Source organism: Nicotiana sylvestris, chromosome 12 (genome assembly GCF_000393655.2).
Source record: "Nicotiana sylvestris chromosome 12, ASM39365v2, whole genome shotgun sequence".
NCBI lineage: Eukaryota > Viridiplantae > Streptophyta > Magnoliopsida > Solanales > Solanaceae > Nicotiana > Nicotiana sylvestris.
This window is the reverse complement of record NC_091068.1, coordinates 114634267-114649651: the sequence shown is the minus strand read 5'-3', so window position 1 is coordinate 114649651 and position 15385 is coordinate 114634267. Positions and strand designations below refer to the sequence as shown.

Below are 15385 nucleotides of genomic sequence, written 5' to 3'. Positions count from 1 at the left end.
TGCTAATCTTCGTTACTTTCCTTCTTATTTCAAACTCCCAAAAATCTCCCATATTCGTTGCCATCGACTTTGTTCAACGTACCTCTCGATCCAAATCATCAATCCATGCTGATAATCCGGACTTGAATCCTAACACTATTTCAAACGAAAACGTCCCACTGGGTAATAATATTACGATCAACCCTGAGTCTAAAGTCCAGCTGGATAATAATTATACGATCAATACTGATTCTGATACATTAATCAACAATGAATTGGAAACGTTCTCTTATGATTGCAATCTGTTGATGCGATTCCTGGAATTCTCCTACTGAGATATTTATGTAGTAATGAGTAGGGAAACGCTGAAATTGTATCTAAATGATCCTCTATTATGTTTCAGCTGGGAGCTCTAGACAGTGAAGATTTGGTTTAAACCGAAACCATACCGAAACCGTACCGAACCAAAATAAGAAATACCGAACCGTACCGAAATATTTTGGTACGGTATTTGGTATACACAATTGATAAACCAAATACCGAAATACCGAACCAAAATTTTTAAATACCGAACCGAAATACCGAATGTCTACCCCTAGTTTTATATGAATTTTCTTTAGAGTTGTTGGGTATTGTTGATAGTTTTTAAAACTTATGGGTACAAGTCACATTTCATGTTTTTTCGGGGAAAAAAAGTAAAATATCTTTTGAAAAATTATGTCCAAACAGATCTTTTATCTTCAAACCAAACTTCACTCAAATCAAATTTTTTAACAAATTTGGAAATATATTGTTAAACTCTAGCTAAAAAACTGATGTCAAAAATTACTGTCATCTGTCAACTCAACTACGGCACCTGGCTTAAGGGTTTTACGCATCAATGAAATGAAAACCATGACGAGTAGGTTCAAATCCTTTGAGGCGAAATAGAAGATAAAAATGCGAGGCCCTAGTACCTGTGGGCAAAAGTTTGCAAACACACTTAAAGGGATAGTTTGGTATGAAGTATAAGAAGGTATAAGGGTAATATAAAAATTTAATATCACCTTAATACAATGTTTGGTTAGCAAAACAAATTACATAAGTTATCCCAGTATTAATTTTAATATACCGGTATAAACTATATTCCAACCAAACGACCCCTTAGGGAATTGTCAAGAAACGCAAGCTGATCTAATTACCACAATTATTGTAAAAATTAAAAAGAATACTATGCCATCTGAGGTACTAGCCCCAGGATTGTCCAAATCAAACAGACATATTTCGATCAGAAAAGGAAAGACCCAAATATAGATACACCGATCAAACACTGGTAAAGAAGCCAATGTTCAGAGAAATTTATTTTCTTCCCACGCATAAGATGACAGAACAAGAAATATAATGGAGTACCGGAAGAAACAAAAACACGACAACAAGAAAAATATATCTTCTTAATCCTTCTATTAAAGAGCAAATCACCTCCCTCCATTAGTCAAAAATATGATTTTTAACTTCTTAATTTACTCGTCAAGCTACATTAGACGAATAGAGCATTAAACAATAAAAATAACAGTAGAACCTTTGACAGGGAAGGGAAAACATTATGAGGAGGACGGACATAGAGGCATAATTACAAAGATGCTACACTTAGCAATTCAATTCCAGAATGCAAAGTTGAAACCTGGATAACAATGTTTGCAAAAAGAAAACAAGCCAGTGGTTATACATCCAAAGGGCTGCATAAGTACAAATTACTTGATCAAATGAATTGATGTGATCATAGATAGTCACCACCCTCCGCTGCCACCGGATTGTGAACCCTTTTTACCGCCACCCCAGCCAGAATCATCGGACTGACCACCGGTATCCTGCCCCCAGCCAGCACCACCACCATTGCCTCCCCAACCACCTCCGTCTCCGCTACCACCTCCGGCACCACTTCCACCACCACTCCAACCACCAGAGAAAGTGTCTCTAGCAGGTGAATTTTGGACTTCTGCACCCCATCCTCCTCCACCTTCCTTAGAACCCCACTTTTGAGTGCCATAATCTGAATCTTGCCCGTCATTGTCGTTATTTCCTCTACCACGTCCATATGTTCCCCGACCACGTCCTCGCCCACGCCCACGACCACCACCACCATAGGGCCTGGGCGGCAACCCACTTGGATCATCCTGACTGCTTCGATTTCTGTAGTCATTTCTACCTGCAAAACCGGAAAAGTCCACTAGCAATCAGTATGCATCTTTCTGCTCTTTTATCAACCTCAATGAACAACTGTACATTACAGAGCAACAATGGATAAACTTCCAATGGAATGAAACACATTCTAGACATAGACAGACAGTGTACACAGTAGGATAAGCAGTAAACGTTCTCTCACCCCCAAGAGAGTTTCCTGAAAATCTTATTTAGGGCAAATAAGTCACAAATCTTAACCTGCTCAGTTGAGGGACCAACAAACGTTGAGATCTTGAGGGAAAAAGGAGAGCAGTTGAAACAATGCCCGCCCCCAATATAGACCACAAGAAACCCCAACCCCCCCCCCCCAAAACCCAGACTTATTTTTAGGGGGAAACGAGAAAGGGACATGCCGCCTCAACTTGAAGATACGGGCCAAACAGTGCTGGAGAGAATGTATTTAAAAAAGGAATTCCTACTAGCTGCAAATACAGGCCCCCACCTATTTCGAAGAAAAAGCAGGTGTCTAAAGAGAAGTCACCAATAAGGTTGGTTTAGAGCTTTCAGAATTTGATGAAGAGCAACCTTTCATCATGAAACAAAGGGGAAGCAGAAACAGAACAGACAAAGAGAGAATAGAGACGGACAAAAACAGAAAATTTTACCTGGTCTAGAATCTCTGTCCCCAGACTGACCACCTCTTCGACCACTATCATTGGATGAACCACCCCAACTGCCACCAAATCCTGAGCCCCCACCTGCAGGGCTGCGCATAGGTACCATCGCTGCAACTGATCGTATTGATGGTGCAGAGTCATGGGGATCATCAATATGTCTTTGAAAATATGCCACAAGGCGATCAATATCTTCAAACATCCTCTTGCGGAATTTAAATCCTTTCGGGTACAGACCAACATACTCATGGTGCGGGTTGGAACTCCGTATGTAAGTCAAAATGAATGTCCCAGGGTGTTCATGAGAAATACCAAAGCTATAGACAATCCTCATAGGGTACTCAGATTTCTCAATTCTCAAAAGTTCATCAACTTCTGCCTTTGATCCCTTCCTAAACTTGCGGTAATTCAGCATTGCCTTCAAATGAGCTACTAATGGATCGACATACCGATCCATTACCTCAAATAAACACAACACAAAACGAATGAGATTCTTAGTGTTTCCAAGAAAATAAAATAGAATACACCCAAGAAATGTATTGTACCAGGAGATGAATAAAGTAATCAAACAAGTGCCCTAAGAAAATTTGCCAAGGACCACAAAATGTACAATAAATCCCCATGAAGTTTCTAGCTCCAATCAACCCAAGATAATAAACATATCAGAGAAAGCCACCACCAACTAAATACCAACAAGCAAAATGCTTGGGAGCAATTAATACTTTTTTGGTAATAAAAAGGAAGTAGCAAATAATTAAGTACTCCAACCAGCTCTAACAATAGTAAGAAAAAAGTGAGCAAATCCAGGTCCTTCACTCATCAAACTCAGCCTCTCTTGCCCAATGTATTTGTCCACTATTTGAGCACAAAACCTTTGTTTCTGCACAAGGAGATGTAAAGAAAGAGATATGGAGAAGAGGACTCTGTGAGAGAGAGAGAGAGAGAGAGAGAGAGTGTGTGTGAGAGAGAGAGAGAGAACAAATTCTATTTCCTCTCAACAATGGCATTAATGCAAGCTAACTGCATTCCTACTTATGTTCTAGTTCTACTTTCAGAGAGCATCAACCATCATCATCTTAAGGATTTCCATTTATTACTACTTATTAATTTGTTTGTTTATTTGTTGCTTTATACAACTCTTTTCTCCAGCTGGATGACCTGTGAAGATAGCTGATCCCGCAATTCATATTGACTACGGGGAACATATGTTCTCTATTCCCTGCAATGCTCCCTCCCACAAAACCAAACGAAAACAGATACCAAAAACTAGATTAGGAACAACTCTCATTATATATAAAATAACTGGAAAAATTGTCAAAGTACCTCATCTAAATCCTCAAAAGTATCCTCTCCTATTTTCAGTGTTTTTCCGATACGGAGCAAGCTTGTTATGTCCTTATGTTCCTTTCCACCTTCCACAATATCCTTGTGAGCATAAACTCCATCGTACACTTTGAGAGTTAAAGTCAAATAAGATGGTCCGCGTGAGCTGGGACGTACGATACTTTCACCCGGTTCCTTGTCCGACAAGAACTGCACAAAGTATGAAGAGAGTATCAAGATAGCTTACGCATCAAATGCTAGAATCGCCATTCTAAAAACGCTTAATTCACGCTTGTCACAAAAGAAAAGATGTTTTATTGCAATGTTGCATCATAAGAACTATGCACCAAGTTTGTATTCAATATCTGTGAAGATAATCAATAACGTACCTCCATTGATTCATCTGCCGTTATATTTTTGAATCGAGGATGAACTATCATCCTTGGCTTGAAATGCTTCTTTGCAAGCTCCTTTTCTTTACGAACTTTATCCTTTTCAGCCTGTAAACTACTGCGATCTTCATGGTAGTATGGATCCAAGTTCTGATTATTCTGATACCTATTATTTCTCATATCATTCTCTTTACAGCTAAGGAAAACCTGGTACCGATTTTTTTGGATCGACTTGATTCTGCAAGTTAAGATATCACCTTCACGCATTTTTTCAGTCAAATCATTGACCTCTCTCCAATCATCTGAAGAATCTTCTTTGGTAAGAATGCCAGTCAATCCAGACTCGAGAGCACAGATAGCTTTCTGAGGTTGAACTCGGCGAACTGTTGCCTGCACAATTCTTCCCTCGGAAAGTGTCTCCTCAGACTCGCCAGAAATCATATAGAACTCCTCATCCTGGCTTGGCTCCACATACTGTCTACGCCAATCTTGAAACCCTTGCATCAGCTCTAACCTTATATCGTTGAGAGTTTCCTCTTTGTCCTGACGATCTTTGGCTTTGGCGTAGTTTGGAACTTTAAGTAACCTCGCCAGATGTGGCTTCTCTCTAACATGCTCTATTGCCATTTCAAGCAGTTCATCATCATCATTATTTTCTTCACCGATATCATTAAGATAAATATCTTTGGCCAACTCCTGTGCAAGACCATAGGATTCTGGGTGGATCCTTGTATCATCCAACAAGTCAATATATGTATTACTGTTAGCAGTGTATCCACTACGCCTTACTCGCAAGAAGCCAACTGCATTCACAAATACCTTTTTACCAAGATGATGTTCAGTCAAGATATCCTTCCTAGTGAAGATTGTCTGCTGTCTTACCAAGGATCTTTGAAGAGATGCTGCCTTTCTGGGACCTAGCCCCGAAATAAATTGCAAAGGGGCAAACAACCATTCATGACTTATAGCCAAATTAAGATCAACACCCACCTGGTTAGTTACATCAACCATAACCTGTTCAACCATCCCATACTTCTCATCTGGTGTAAGAAAACTATCTAAAGTACTCAGCTTCCAAGATAAAATCTCCCTGCCTGGTCCACACAATGTCGCTACCATTGCTAAAGGATTTTGAAGATAACGTCCCAGTGCCACAGCGCGCCTAACAATACCTAAAACCCTGGAGTGGATAAGTGCTGCTAAATCCTAATAGCTGTATAAAAGTTCACAGGAAAGTAATTACCTGACTGCCCAGGGAGCTGGTCCACTGAAATGCGGGAATTCTCATAGAGATGTGGAAGGGTTTCGTCTCCATATATTATGTTCAAATTATCCATCTCATGACCAACATCTCTTGGATTATCCTCCACCATTTTGAAAATTATCTGAACCACAAAAACAGTCAAGAAATACTTTAGCCACCTCAATAAAGAAATTATGCTGATTAAGAAAATGTTTATAATATGGCACCATATCCTACCAGAATACCGCCAGTTTATCCCTAATCAGACATTTGCAATCAAATAAAATTCAAGGATGCACACCTCATAAATATCCTCCTTAAGCCGTGTACAAGATAGATTTACAGCTCCCAGCACCACAACATGTGGTTGGTGGTCCATCATGAATTTTAACAGTCTCTGCTGGTCATTCTTCTTCCGCTGCTCATCATTAACATTCTGCCCACGAAGGCTGAGAGACCCAGCATACAGGATATCCAGAACCTCTCCCGACGAATCCAACATCACAAAAGTAGTTGCTGGCTTTCCAGGGCCCCAACAGCAAGCCATAACCCTGGGCGCAAGCTCTTCATCAGAGCCGACATCACTTTCTCTGCGTTGATATGGTCCCACAGACACTTTATTCCACAAAAATTTTCCATATTCCAAAAGCAGCCAGCTCTTAGCTCTACTCGTCAGCAACGACCTAGCTTCCTTCTCCATCGAAGGCAGAAGAAAATTGAAAAATGCATCCTCAAGTATTAACTTTCTCTGCTCATTCCATAACTGAGCAGATTTACTCACACCATCACTGAGATAATGATCTCTCGAGTCAGTTATCAGCTTGTCAAGAACAACTTCGGGCAACTTGATAGTAACTTTGAGGAGTTTCTCCTCTTCAGCCTTCTGTATGAGAAGCCACTGTGCATCCTCAAAATCAGAGAGAGGTTTATCCCGTAACCACTTTACTCCAGCAAATTGATGGAAGGAATCAATCACCACATTCCCATCAGGAGTAGGACTCGTTGATACTTTGGCGTCATCCATAAAGGTCTTACGCACCTGTTTCCGGACACTAGGTTCACAGCTTATCTCAACTGCCGCCTAAAATAGCTCAATGAGAGTTAGCTATTACAGTCAAACATGGCAACAAAATCGTCCCAAAGTAAGTATTGCATAAACATCCTCATACCATGTGTCTAGCGCCTTTAAGCACAGCTTGCGGTGTTTCAAACATTGCGCAGGTGAAGTTCGACGCCATCTCCTCTGGTGTTTCCCTAGCATCCTCCAGCAAATCCCCCTGCAAGAAAATTCACAGCTTCACTGTCATTTCCTAGTTCCAACTAGGTCAAATGTTATCCTCATCTCCCTTTGCAACTAAGAGATGACTTCAGAAAGAAATTAAACACAACTCCAGCAACAGGAATGAGGAAAAGAAGGGAACAACCAGCTATTTGGAGAATATTTGGGGGCTGCAATATAAGTCTCAGGATTCTGTGATTTAAAGGTCTTAACTAAAGGAACTGGAACTACATGTAAGGGCATCTCATCCACTGGCTGCAAGTAAACAACTGGATTGGCTTTTCTAACCCTGTTTAAAAGAGCCTGTTTTCATTTTAGTAATGAACAAAACAAATAGGATTGATTATGTATCACAATTTCATCACTACATCGAAGGCTTTTTTGAAAATATATTGATAAGATAGCTTGGTATCCAACATAAATAAATGGGTGTTAGCATGTCATCCTTTGCAAATAAGATGCATGTCTATGTGGGAGAGATTGCATATTTAAATTAACTCAGGTCATCATTTTTACTGTCTACATAGTTGAACACATCTCATTTCTGATTGTATGTCAACAAGCAGATCGAGAGTTCAGAAGTAATGATGTTCTAAAAGTGATTTCAAATGTATTGGTGCAATCAGTAAACGGTACCCCCTCCAGTGATTCCCCGATCAAGGCAATAGTTAACATGAAAGCAAATTTACTTTCTCCAACATTCAGCAGATTTGGAACTTATAAGACCACACTTACCATACTTTCACAAGACATGTGTGAACCAAATTGTTCGGCACTATATCCCAACTTGCTTGCAACTTCCCATAAGCCGGCTTTGCTGCAAATACTGTATTGTGATTTCCTCTTTGGCCTCTTATATTGTCCTTCATCCACACCAACCTCTCCAGGTGGGAAGTGCAAGTTAAATTTTGAGTCAACATCATCAACCTCTCTTTCACAGTCAGCCGCCTGGAGTGATTTTGTAATTGATTCAAAGAGTTGTTGATTCAACTTTAGACGTGTTTCATCATACACCCTACGGGACTCTTCTTGAAAGCGCTTCTTATAGTATAACTCGAGCGCAGACTTCCGCTTCTGAAGGAGGAGCCACTTTCTGTCTAAATCTTGGATTGCCCAAAGCACCTGTAGCATAATCTCTTTCAATATTCATTTCATATTCCCAAGTTTCTCGACATGGGACAATCCACAATACTTTGACAACAAGTCTCACCTTCTGCCGTCTTACAGCAGGCTTTTTGTCAGAATTATTGGGGCCATCATCACTAGTTTCATCCTCTTCTGGATCCTTTAATAAGCTCATGCATTCCTCTTTCCGGTACATGGCAATGAATGGGACCTAATAAAAAAGCAAAAATTTGCGGAGTTTCAAATGTCAGGCACAGACAAGATCAAATCCTAGTTAAGGTTTAGAACTCACATCAAGCTTCTGTCCATGCATCAAATCCAGAAATCTCATAATGTCATCTTTATCTATTGGTAGCTCACTCTCTTCATCACTTTTCCCACTATCTTTCTTCTTAATCTTAAAGAAAGGCACAACGCCAGCAGCAAGCTGATTGTAGATCCAGTTACTCTCTTCCACACTAATAGCTTCAGGTGGCACAGGACCAGTGCTTTCCTCAGATAACTACGACGATTAACAAGAAACTCTACTGTTAAGAAAGTATCATAGCAAACAAGAAAAATAACACAATCGACCCAGACAAGAAAACTAAGGTGTAAAAGCAATCACAAAGAAAATGTTTGTGTTGCACCTGCATTCTTTCAGGGACATCTATTTTCCGAATGTGCTCATCCTTCTCTGTCATATACTTCTCAGCTAGAATAGTAGGATCAAATTCATCTTCAAGTCTCCTTTCACTCCATTCACCAGATTCGTCGTGCTTGCCTGATTTTGCCCGGTCTTGTTTTCGACGCAATAAAAGTTCATCAACATCACCAAATATGTCATGGGCTTCCTGGAGAGCAGAAGACGAAACTCCTGATGCCTGCCTGGACTTCTTTTTGTTCACCTTCTTCCTTCTGCATCAGAAATTAAGAGGTAAGCAACTAAGAGGGGGCAAAAAAACAATGTGAGATAAACCAGAGAGCTAATAAAACATCAAGATGAATCCTACAGCCACATATATTTCAAATGCTATACCTAATAGGAGCACCATGTTCATCAACTTCTTCTTCATCAACAATAAAGTCGGCCATTTCATCTTCCTCTCCAATGTCAGCATCCTCTTCTTCCTCCAGCCGCTCTTCCTCCTCAGCAATATCCTCGAGTGGTTGCCCTGGAAATATTCCGGGAGTTCAATTAACATCATGAGAAAGACCCCAACAAAGAAGACAATTAAAATGGCATTTACCTTCATCATCACCAAATAAGCTATGCTCGAGCTTCTCCTCAGCTGTACGCCCACGCCTCCCAGTTTCGTCAAACTCCTCCTCCTCAGAAAAACCAGAACGCGCATCATCCATATCCCTCTGAGCTTTTTTTAGCCGCTTGAACTTTTTGCTCTCCTGATCGGCCAAGGTGAAAATCAGAAGGTGTGAACAATGACTGACAAATCAATATACTACATATGAAATGTATATACATGTGTTTGTCTGTGTGTTTATATCAGTAAGCAAAAATGACAACTCACAAGTTTCGGACGAGGCACCGCAATGTTGCTTTCCTGGAGAAGTTCATAATCATCTTCGTCAAGCATGTAATTCCTCTCTGACTCCCTGAAACAGCAATATATAAGGCAACCATACACGAGAAAAAATATGCAATACTACAAAAAATAACTCACCTTTTCTTCCTTTTCTTCTTCTTTTGCCTCTCATCATCACTGTCAGCTCTATCTTCTTCATCCTCTTCCTCTTCTTCTTCCACATCATCTACTATAAACCCATCTTTTTCATATTCATCCTGACCTTCTTCTGCCCAAATAAAGCACCAGAATACCCGATTAGAACAAGTACATAGAAACCTTCAAAACAAGTAGCGAAACTTTACAAACAAGAGAAAACAGCCAAAGATAAATTGTTTTATTCCATAAAGGCTTCCCTATCTTATCCTCCATAATATCAACATCATGTATTATTAGTCCATCTGATAACTCTAATAACAGGCTAAAAGCCTTTAATGTTGGGAGCAGTAACTGCTGTTTCGGGGGGGGGGGGGGTGAGTTTACTGAGTATAACTGCACTTAACCGGAACAGAAAAAACAGTGTAGCCACCAAATCCACATCCTCAAGGTAAGTTGATCCACTTCCTTACAAAAACAAAATGCCGATTCGACTAACCATGCATCCTTAAACCTTAATCCACGTGATTTGGAACTCCAAAACAAATATTAGCAATCAATTAACAATCCCTTGGTACCAAACTAGTTGATGCGGCTCTATGAAACTTGTATATCCACTCCACAATTATTTGGGATCTTATTTTTTAACAATGGTGGTGCCTGGACCAGCTAGCATTCGCCTCGACGACTCCAACGGTACCCACTACCTCCCACCACCACCACAAGTACCGCCATACCCGGAAATCTGCTCATCAAGAATCGGGAAGATGGGAAAAAATCACCTGGCATTTTTAGACTCAGCATAAGTCTGAACCCCGATCTCCCACGACTTTTACCCACTCCATTGACCCCTATATTCAGGATAAGTTCATCTAAATACTCAATAATTTGTCTTGAACTCACTAAATCTAATCCTTCTCCAACCAAGCATTAGCAAAACAAAAACTACCAAGCCTCAATCTTAAACTAGTTGGGTCTAGTATGAATCCTCTATAAACATTCCAATTCCGTTGTGGCCCGTCTCATTCCACAATTCAAGCAATAACAAAGGTAAAACACAGTCAATCTTCATTATAATAAGTTTTAAAAAAATATGAAAATTCAACCATATTAAAATTAGGGTTAATACCGTCTTCTTCTTCGTCTTCATCCTCCTCGTCCCGTTCATCTACTGCGTCTCCATCAACAGGCTCTTCGTCCCTCTCTTCTTCCTCAATTCCAACTTCGTCTGCTCACCAAATTTGATTTTTATCAATAAAATAGCATAAAAAATACATGCATATAATTACTAGTAACATTTTTCAGCTAATATAAGAAACATATTTCTCGAAAAATTTCGAAAAAATAAGTTTAAGAAAAACAACCTTCGTCATCGGAGATCACGTTTTTTCCAGCCATTTTCTCAAAATGCGAAGACGAAACTTAGGACACAATGAAAACCCTAGTATTTCACAAAGTTTGCACACAGAACTATGTGGAAATTGAAACCAAACCCTAGGCTTTTCGCTTCGATTCCTCTCCCTGCTACTCAACAGCAAAAGGTGCTGAAATTATATACAAGATGGACAAATATGTGTATATATGTCGCGTGAGGAGAGTAAGTACTATGGCGGTCCGGGGCACTGACACAGTAGCAAAAGGCAATGCAAAGGGGCAGGCAGGAGCTACGGGACTTGTTTATTTTGATGAGGCGAATTGGCAATGAATTTATAATGCTCTAAATAGTTGATTAAAAATAAAATTTTAGAATATTGATTTGATGAATATTTATATTGAGCACTTTCATAAAAACACTAATTTTACAGCTTGATTGGATGGTTGTTACCAACTGTATCGCATTGTATTGTTATTCCAAAACAAATCAACTGAAATTTTAAAATATTGATTTGATGAATATTTATATTGAGCACTTTCATAAAAGTATTAATTTTACAGCTTGATTGGATGGTTGTTACCAATTGTATCGCATTGTATCGTTATCCCAAAATAATATTTATTTTGATTGTTTATTTAAAATTATTTGTATCGTATTGTTTAATCCATTGTTTCGCAACAACCAAAAACCTCATTTTATGAAACAACCGATTTGATGTAGTGGGATCGTTTCATATTTTCTTTTCCAATTATGCCCTACTTATTACTTCATATTCTATGTTATCACTATTTTTTTATTTTAACTCCAAATCTCCAATATATTGACCTACTTTGTCTTCTTCCATCTTTTCTAGATTTGCTTTTCCCCATTCTTTTTATTCAAGTCTCCGTTCGATTCTTTGTCTCTTTCCATCATTTTAATTTTTTTCTTTTTGTTGCTAATATTATTTAACCTTTTTTTAGGTTTTTGCTCTTGTTTCCAAGCTACGTAATTATTGATAAATTAGTAGAAAGAGGTTTTCTTAAATTATTTTTATGTGCTTGATAAATTTTATTTAAAATATTGGGGTATTTTAGTGAACTTATCAGTAATAGTACATTGTGATATAATCAAATCAAACAACAAAAATATTTTTAACAACAACAAACGATACTATCTATTCAAACGTTGTATCTATAAAACGATACAATACATTATAAAACGATGGGTAACAATGATCCAAACATAGTGTTAATGTTTTAGATTAACACTAGTTTAATAGTAAGCTATAAGGAGTAAAAGACTTTGTAACTAAAAGTGACTTTTTTGTATATATAAAAATTTCAAACTTATTTATCTGGTTTACTTGTGTTTTCCTATTTATAGAAAGTAACTAAAGTTATTTACAAAATATATATAAATCTGGTCAAGGTCTACAATTTATCCACAACTTGATATTTTTTCTACATCCGACATACAAAATGTATATAATTTGTTTATGTCTTCTTCACGTTCAATCTGAAATTCTAACCAAAGTCACCTTGAATCTTTAGCATTTTTTTTTCAAATTTGAGATATAAATTCCAGAGGATATTAACAATCATTTGCAATAGCATTCAATCCAAATAAATAATAATTTCACAAAAATTAATTTTCGAATTCAAAGTTTCGAAAATTTTTAATGTATGTCAATGACTATTAAAGATATGGTGATGACAAACTTCAAATCTTATTGTTTACCCTCAAAATCGGATAACAATTGAATTTGTAACTGGTTTTAAGGATATGTGGATTAAATTGACACAAAGCGATAAATTAAAGATGCAGTTGAACTAAACAATGATAAAGTAAGTCACAACTTGAACAGCTATAGCCTTGGAAAGTCAGCCACACTTGAACTGGATGCAATTCGAGCGATGTCAAGATACAGAAGAACAGTAACTTACAAAAATAATAATATACTGCTTTGGGATGCGTGTTACAATGTGTTTTACATAACCAGATCCCCTTTATATAGTAGTGGAGTCCAACTTTAGGTACAGTTCTATAAGTGGTAAAAACCTCTTGATTCGATGATTTGCCGGTTCCTTATTGATACATGCCGAGATTCACGCCGTAATATCCGACCAGTCACAGATATTCGGCCTCTTGTTATTTCGTCCTTCTATTGATTACGCTGGCAATGTTTCCTCAAGCTCGTTCGGGGTCAGGGTCGATTATGGGATCACGGATTTAATGTTCTCGAGGACAGACATTCTGATCTTGGGTTCTGGCCCGGTGGGACTTGGGGTCAATTTTCAGTCCCTCACGTTTCGATCCCGATCTACCATGTCATAGACAAGCCCCATTTTTACCGTATACAGATAGTCCCCTCGTTTTTCAGAGAGTAGACAACGAGAAACGATATGAGTTTCTTATTCTCACCTCGATACCCCGCGTCAGAAATGACAAAATGAACAAAACGCATCATCAGTCACGTCTTAATGGCATCAAATGCTTGTCAGTCACCGGTCGACTACTCTTAGATGCGAGCCGTCTTTTGAAAACTATAAATACCTCCTTCTTCATTCATTCAAACTTTACATCCACACCTTCTCTACTTTTGTTCCTTAAAAATCTTTACATTTTCTAGCATTTGTATCCTGGTTTCTGGAGATCTTTGTAAGAACTTTCGCTTTTCTTCAATCCAAACCATCAAGTGTATCTCTTTAACTTCCTCTTTTGTCATCTTTTTCCCTCTATTCTAAAAGAAATGGTGAAAACTTCAAAAACAGTCCCCCAAAAAAAACTCCTTCTATATCGCGCCCAACTGCCGAGGAGACTGTTGTACGTACTGCTGTAGAGGAACCAGCAGTTGACCCCCCCTTGAGCACGTTCATACCCGGTGGGTTCTCGGTAATCGTCGATTAAGGTTGAAAAACCTCCCTCTCTACCTGGCCGATATGAGAAGGTCTCGAGATACATGTGCTCAAACACCGAAGAGATCATCCCTGTTGTTAAAAAGGATTGCAACTGGGTTGATAAGCACATGTTGGTTCCCATACCTGGTGAAGATATCACCACCCACGTTGAGGGATACTTAAGTGTTTACACTTATCCCTTTACGCTGGGCCCATTGGATCTGGTTATCATGCACTTTTGTAAAAGATACGAGGTATGTTTCGGTCAAATTCACCCTTCATTCTGGAGGATCGTGATCCTCTTTCGGCTCTTCGTGAGCAAGATCGATGGATGTACATTCATCATCGACCACCTCATGTGCCTATACAGTCCCCGACTCTTTCGATGGGGGACTGATCAAACTTGTGTGCTGGGCTAGTAAAGCCCCATTCTCGAGTATCGATGAAGATCGGGATCGAGGCTGGCTAGGCCGTTTTATCTGAGTGAGGACCTCGGACCTGATCCTAGCTGAGTGCATGTCGTTCCACGAGAAGTGGAACACTAAACGTAAGTAAAATTTCATTTTTCAAAAATTTTATTTTACTCTCCTTTCCTTCTTTTTTATCGGTGCTCAGTGGTGGTGCAGCTGTTCTCGGGTCCCGAATACAGTCCCTCGACTCAAGGAGTGGGTCGAGGGCATCGTGTCATAAAAATCATATTCCGAGCGTGCATGGTGCGAAATCTCGAAGGGCCAATGGGAGGCTCGTTCTTACGGTGATATTCCTTTCTTGAGTGAATAACATTTGGGTTTCTTTTGTATCGGTGAGTTCTTACTCGTTTTGTTTCCCTTTGTAGGTATTTCCAAGGATATCGCAATGAGGCCTCTATCTGGTGATGAGGATTGTCCCGTCGAGTCCCCAGCTTCGATACAAGGTGAGGAGAAGAAGAGAAAAGGGGCTTCGGGTTCTCCGAACTCGGAGAAGAAAAAATCAAGGAGGAGGCTGGTACGCAAATCCAAAGAAAACACTATTTCCCGAGCGCCATCAACGGACTCTCTCCACCGGACAAATCCGAAGAAGAAGAAGAAGAAGCCTCTGAATTGGTGGCCCGCATGCGATCACAGTTCGAGGGACAAAGGGCCTCCGAACTAGTGAGATGCAAAACTAAATTGCCTCAACTCAGGGAGACCGACGAGGAGGCCACAACCAAAGCTTCCGAACCAGAAGAAGGTGAGGCCATTTTGCCTTAAGTGAGGGAGGCCGACAAGGAGGATGTGGTTGGTGCTTCCCGGGTACTAGTCAGTGCCCCGAAGGACGTA

The 15385-nt window shown here is 39.4% G+C and overlaps 1 protein-coding gene across 1 annotated transcript; it reads right to left on the bottom strand.

The window, feature by feature from the left end:
- Positions 1–1577: 1577 nt before the first annotated feature.
- LOC104249461 (transcription elongation factor SPT6 homolog) lies at positions 1578–11574 on the bottom strand. The gene is made up of 17 exons (XM_009805895.2): positions 11198–11574; positions 10963–11061; positions 9837–9966; positions 9684–9768; positions 9405–9558; positions 9194–9329; positions 8805–9072; positions 8468–8677; positions 8261–8386; positions 7786–8172; positions 6941–7048; positions 6073–6852; positions 5772–5913; positions 4526–5700; positions 4137–4346; positions 2805–3273; positions 1578–2164 (listed from the first exon to the last, which is right to left on the bottom strand). Exons 1-17 carry the CDS (start codon positions 11229–11231, stop codon positions 1746–1748), a joined length of 4932 nt encoding a protein of 1643 aa, XP_009804197.1. The 5' UTR covers positions 11232–11574; the 3' UTR covers positions 1578–1745.
- Between the last annotated feature and the right edge of the window lie 3811 nt (positions 11575–15385).

Coding starts and splice junctions, on each gene's coding strand:
- LOC104249461 (XM_009805895.2), bottom strand. CDS start 11,231: ATGGCTGGAAAAAACGTGATCTCCGATGACGAAG. Junction 8,678..8,804: donor ATGTCCCTGAAAGAATGCAG/GTGCAACACAAA, acceptor TAATCGTCGTAG/TTATCTGAGGAAAGCACTGG. Junction 4,347..4,525: donor CGGCAGATGAATCAATGGAG/GTACGTTATTGA, acceptor TACTTTGTGCAG/TTCTTGTCGGACAAGGAACC.